The sequence below is a fragment of the Penaeus chinensis genome, chromosome 26, assembly GCF_019202785.1.
Source record: "Penaeus chinensis breed Huanghai No. 1 chromosome 26, ASM1920278v2, whole genome shotgun sequence".
Taxonomy (NCBI): domain Eukaryota; kingdom Metazoa; phylum Arthropoda; class Malacostraca; order Decapoda; family Penaeidae; genus Penaeus; species Penaeus chinensis.
The window spans coordinates 17,271,693-17,277,828 of NC_061844.1; the positions used below are offsets into that span (position 1 = coordinate 17,271,693).

At 41.2% G+C, this 6,136-nt stretch overlaps 1 protein-coding gene across 1 annotated transcript in view; it reads left to right on the forward strand.

Moving 5' to 3' along the window:
* Positions 1–328: 328 nt before the first annotated feature.
* Positions 329–6,136, forward strand: part of LOC125039108 (neurofilament heavy polypeptide-like) — a 9,882-nt gene continuing 4,074 nt past the window's right edge. The window contains exon 1 of the mRNA XM_047632842.1: positions 329–1,419. Coding sequence (XP_047488798.1) covers positions 802–1,419 — 618 coding nt within the window. The 5' untranslated portion in view covers positions 329–801. The remainder of the gene's footprint in view (positions 1,420–6,136) is intronic.

Sequence of the window (6,136 nt, forward strand, 5' to 3'; positions counted from 1 at the left end):
GTCTTATTGTTATCTTCGTCAGTTTTGTTGATACAGGGTTTCACGTCTTCTTGTCTGAGGTGAAATATATTAACGAAAAGACAAGGTTTCGAATTTTGGGTTATTTTCCTTCGTAACGAAACATGTTTCATCTCAGATTCATATAATATCCCAACCGGTAACGTTTACCCTCAAACCGGTTTCGGTTACCAACTACTCTTTAAAACACACAAACCAAAAATATCCACCTTTACCAATAACACCAAACAAAACCTCCATCGCTAAATATCCCCAATACCCCCATCACCCAAAGTACAAAACAACAAAACAAAACATCTTAAAAAAACAAACACAAAAAAACATAAAAACAAAAACACAAGTGTATCTCCCCAAGGAGGCGAAAATCCAGCCGTGGAAACTCTACGGTCTGCGCACGCGAGGTTTGTCCCGTAACCGATCAATACGCACATATTTATACCGGAACACGAAGCGGCTGCTCGAGAGTTCGACACTCCGAGTCTTACAGGATTCACGTCGAGGATAAAGCGAGGGGTCGAGCCGCTGGTTTTTCGTTGTTTGGGAGCATCCTACCGCGGTCGGTTATCGGATTTCGTTAAACGTATGAGAGAATAAGCGAGAGAGAAAAGAGAGAAAAGAAAAGAAATACGGAAGAGAGAAGAGTATAGAGTAAATAAACTCGTTATAATAGTAATAAGAGAAAAGTTGAAAGAAAAGAAAGGAAAGAAAGAGAAAAGAAAAAGTTTGTTGACGTGATCCCAGACAAGTGAAGGACCCCCCCGCCCCCCCGCCCCCCCGGCCAGAATGACATGTGACGAGAAAGGCGTTCCTAATGGAAAGACACCTCCTGCGGACGCGAAGGACGTCGTTCTCGAGGACACCGCGACGCCTCCTTCAGCGCCGGCCAAAGAGGAGTCCAAGAAGGACGCCAAGGACCCTGCCAAGGACCCTGCTAAGGACTCTGCCAAGGACTCTGCCAAGGACTCTACCAAGGACTCTGCCAAGGACCCTGCCAAGGACCCTGCCAAGGACCCTGCCAAGGACCCAGCCAAGGACTCTGCCAAGGACTCTGCCAAGGACTCTGCCAAGGACCCACCCAAGGACCCTGCCAAGGACCCTGCCAAGGACCCTGCCAAAGACCCTGCCAAGGAGGATACCAAGAAAGATACCAAAGAACCTGCTAAGGAACCAGTCAAAGATCCTGCCAAAGACCCTGCCAAGGACCCTGTCAAGGACACTGCCAAAGACCCTGCCAAAGACCCTGCCAAGGACACAGTCAAGGACACTATCAAGGACTCTGCCAAGGACCCTATCAAGGACTCCGGCAAAGACCCTGCCAAGGAGCCCGCGAAGGACCCTGCCAAAGAGCCTCTGAAGGACGAGAAGGACACGGCCGCTGCCATTCCCAGCGCGGACTCTGCTGTACGTGAGGATCCTTGTGTGTTTTTGTTAAGGATATAAGAAAGGATATTGCATGTAGCTCTCATAAGCGTTCGTGTACAGTGACAGGCTCATGGGCGTGGATGGACGTACACAGGAATCTCATACACGAACACATTCCTGACACATTCCTCGCTACACATATACATACGCAAATACATATATAAGCACGGACGCACGCACACGCACATGCACACACCCATATGCACACACGCACACACACACGCATACGTATACGTACATGCACACGCACACGCACACGCACACGCACACCCACACGCACACGCACATCCACACGCACACGCACACGCACACGCACACGCACACGCACATGCACACGCACACGCACACGCACACGCACATACATGCATACATACATACATACATACATACATACATACATACATACATACATACATACATACATACATACATACATACATACATACATACATACAACCATACACATAAACACAAATAGATACATATACACACATTCATAAAATCATACACAAAGACACACACATAAATGCATAAGGCATAAAGCACCACTTAAACATAGCCATACATTTAAATGATAGAATACTTGAATCTGTATATAAGTATACCAATACTTAAACTACATTAAACTATATATTTTAAGGATTTTCAACAAGCGGGTTAGGCCTATGTCGTCTATGTGCCCCTGTGTCTATCTATCAACATACATCAAGTGCCATGTGGCTTTCTCATGACGTAGGCTACCTGGGTCATGCGGTACGATAGGGGGCGTGTCGAAATCCCGGGCGAGGGGGCGGGGCTAAAGATTTTCCGAGGAAGGTATGGAGGAAGTAGATCAGTTCATTCAACGGCTACGCTGTGCTTTGCCGGCGGGGCGCTGATTATTGATTAACCCACCTACATGAAAATACGTACGCACACGCACACATACGAGCGCGCGCACACACATACACACACACACGCACGCACGCATGCACGTACGCACTCACGCATGCACGTACGCACGCACGCACGCACGCACGCACGCACGCACGCACGCACGCACACACATACACACATACACACATACACACACACACACACACACACACACACACACACACACACACACACACACACACACACACACACACACACACACACACACACACACTCACACACACACACACACACACACACTCTCTCTCTCTCTCTCTCTCTCTCTCTCTCTCTCTCTCTCTCTCTCCCTCCCTCCCTCCCTCCCTCCCTCCCTCCCTCCTTCTCCTTCCCTCCTTCTCTGCCCGATTTTAGAAGGAATACAAGACCGATTTTACGAGTTGATTATAACAAAGATAAACGTTCACTATCAGTCGAATTCCTAAACTGAAAATGAGGGACTAACGCTCGGTAATTCGCACGTATATCTGGATTTTATTACTTGTCCTACGTCTTCCTCGATTTATTACTGTTATTTTCTTTCTTTTTTTCCAATTAATATACATTCGTGTTACCCCTTGTGTCCACCTCGTGTCTCCCAAGGCCTTTATACCCCTTACCAAAATGCCCCTTTTGTATACCCTTGTTCAAAATGCCCCCTCTGTATACCCTCGTCAAAATGCCCCCTTTCTGTCTTTTTTTTTTCTAAAGAATGACTCTTTGTATAACCTTATCTTCGTTTTCAAAATGCCTTTTTTTTATATCGCTTTCCAAAACGCTTATTTCTGTACCCTCTTCCAATATGCTATTTATCTATATGCCTTTCTTAAAAATCCCTTTGTATATCCTTTTTTTTTAAATGCCCTTTTTTTTTTGTACCCCTCTGCAAAATGCCCCCTTTTCCTACCCTTTTTAAAAAATGCACCTTTTAATACCGCCTTTCAAAATGCACCTTTCTGCACCCATTTCCCAAAAATGCCCCCTTTTCTATATGCCCTTCTAAAAAGCCCCTTTCTGTATTACTTTCCAAGATGCCCCTTTCAATTTCCTATTTCAAGATGCCCCTTTCAATGCCGTATTTCAAGATGCCCCTTTCAATGCCCCATTTCAAGATGCCCCTTCCAATGATCCGTTTTAAGATGTACCTTTCAATACCGTATTTCAGGATGCCACTTGCTATCCTTTAGCAAAAAAAAAAAAAAAAAAAAGTTATTGCCAGAGATACAGGTATTGAATCTGAAACTGACTTATAGATATCGAACTCCTGATAACGCCGTGGTATTGACGAGGTATCTGGTATCTCTGGTTGCTGTTTTTACTTGTGTTCAGTCATCGATGTATAAGTCATCGCTATGATGTAGACTGATGATGAAACGTAATGATTATGGAAATATCACTGATGATTGTCAATTGAGACGGCAGGGGTTGATTGGCACGAAGCAATACGTTTTATATCATTTCTGTTTGTAATTGGCTATTGTTCTTATCACTTTCAATATTCTTCATAATTCTGTGTCTTTTTTTTTTCGTTTTTTTTTTATTCTCTGTTGGTCATTATTCTGTGTCTTTTTTTTCGTTTTTTTTTATTCTCTGTTGGTCATTTTTCTGTGTCTTTTTTTTTTCGTTTTCTTGATTCTCTGTTGGTCATTATTCTGTGTCTATGTTTTTTTTTTTCGTTTTTTTATTCTCTGTTGGTTCCTGCTTGTGGTTATCTTCAAATATACGTATTAGAATACACAAAAACAACCCTTTTCTTGCATATTTTTTAAAGAATGTTTATTCAAATAGATTAAAATGAATACAGTAACAAGAGAAACATTATCATTTTGTTTCATTTCATGTATTTAAACATATTAGCATATTAGCAATTGCAGCGAAATACATGGTTATACACAACATGTTAATTCATAATGGACATGACATATAAAACGAAAGTATATGAACAGAAAATCAGACAGAAAAGAGTACAAAAAAAAAGAAAAAAAAATCCATTCGTGTTGACGTCACAAGGTCCATAAAATACCAGGCAACGAAATTAAATTATTTTTTTTCAACGATTTACCGAATCCTGATACAGGCGTCCGGTTTCTCTTTTCTTAAAGATTATACCCGTATCCCTATCTCTTTTATATCCGTATCCCTATCTCTTTTATACCCGCATCCCTATCTCTTTTATACCCGCATCCCTATCTCTTTTATACCCGTATCCCTATCTCTTGTATACCCGTATCCCTATCTCTTTTATATCAGTAACCCCTTTCTCTTTTATACCCGTATCCCTATCTCTTTTATACCCGTATCCCTATCTCTTGTATACCCGTATCCTATCTCTTTTATACCTGTATCTCTATCTCATTTATATCAGTAACCCCTTTCTCTTTTATACCCGTATCCCTATCTCTTTTATAACCGTATCCCTATCTCTTTTATACTTGTATCCCTATCTCATTTATATCAGTAACCCCTTTCTCTTTTATACCCGTATCCCTATCTCTTTTATACCCGTATCCCTATCTCTTTTATTCCCGTATCCCTATCTCTTTTATACCCGTATCCCTATCTCTTTTATACCCGTATCCCTATCTCTTTTATACCCGCATCCCTATCTCTTTTATATCAGTAAACCCTTTCTCCTTTATACCCGTATCCCTATCTCTTTTATACTTGTATCCCTATCTCATTTATATCAGTAACCCCTTTCTCTTTTATACCCGCATCCCTATCTCTTGTATACCCGTATCCCTATCTCTTTTAGACTTGTATCCCTATCTCTTTTATATCAGTAACCCCTTTCTCTTTTATACCCGTATCCCTATCTCTTTTATAACCGTATCCCTATCTCTGTTATACTTGTATCCCTATCTCATTTATATCAGTAACCCCTTTCTCTTTTATACCCGTATCCCTATCTCTTTTATACCCGTATCCCTATCTCTTTTATTCCCGTATCCCTATCTCTTTTATACCCGTATCCCTATCTCTTTTATACCCGCATCCCTATCTCTTTTATATCAGTAAACCCTTTCTCTTTTATACCCGTATCCCTATCTCTTTTATACTTGTATCCCTATCTCATTTATATCAGTAACCCCTTTCTCTTTTATACCCGCATCCCTATATCTTGTATACCCGTATCCCTATCTCTTTTAGTCTTGTATCCCTATCTCTTTTATATCAGTAACCCCTTTCTCTTTTATACCCGTATCCCTATCTCTTTTATAACCGTATCCCTATCTCTTTTATACTTGTATCCCTATCTCATTTATATCAGTAACCCCTTTCTCTTTTATACCCGCATCCCTATCTCTTGTATACCCGTATCCCTATATCTTGTATACCCGCATCCCTATATCTTGTATACCCGTATCCCTATCTCTTTTATACCTGTATCCCTATCTCTTTTATATCAGTAACCCCTTTCTCTTTTATACCCGTATCCCTATCTCTTTTATACCCGTATCCTTATTATTTGAGAGAGACGCGAGTTTTGTTGTGGACATTTTGTTAGTTAATTCATAATACGTGATCTAACATAGTTGTTTAATGAAGTCGAAACCGTATAGACATATTACATATATAATGACACAGACGTAGCTTCAAACAACCGTGCTAGACGTGGCATGCGAGGTGCATGACAGTGACACTTTCTGTGATGTTCGATTTTATCATAAATTCTTCGGGTTTTCAGTGGAATATCTATTTTTGAACGTTCCCTTGTCAACGTTACTAGGTAAAATATATACAGGAACAGGTGCATGAAAAAAAATATCCATTACCCATATAC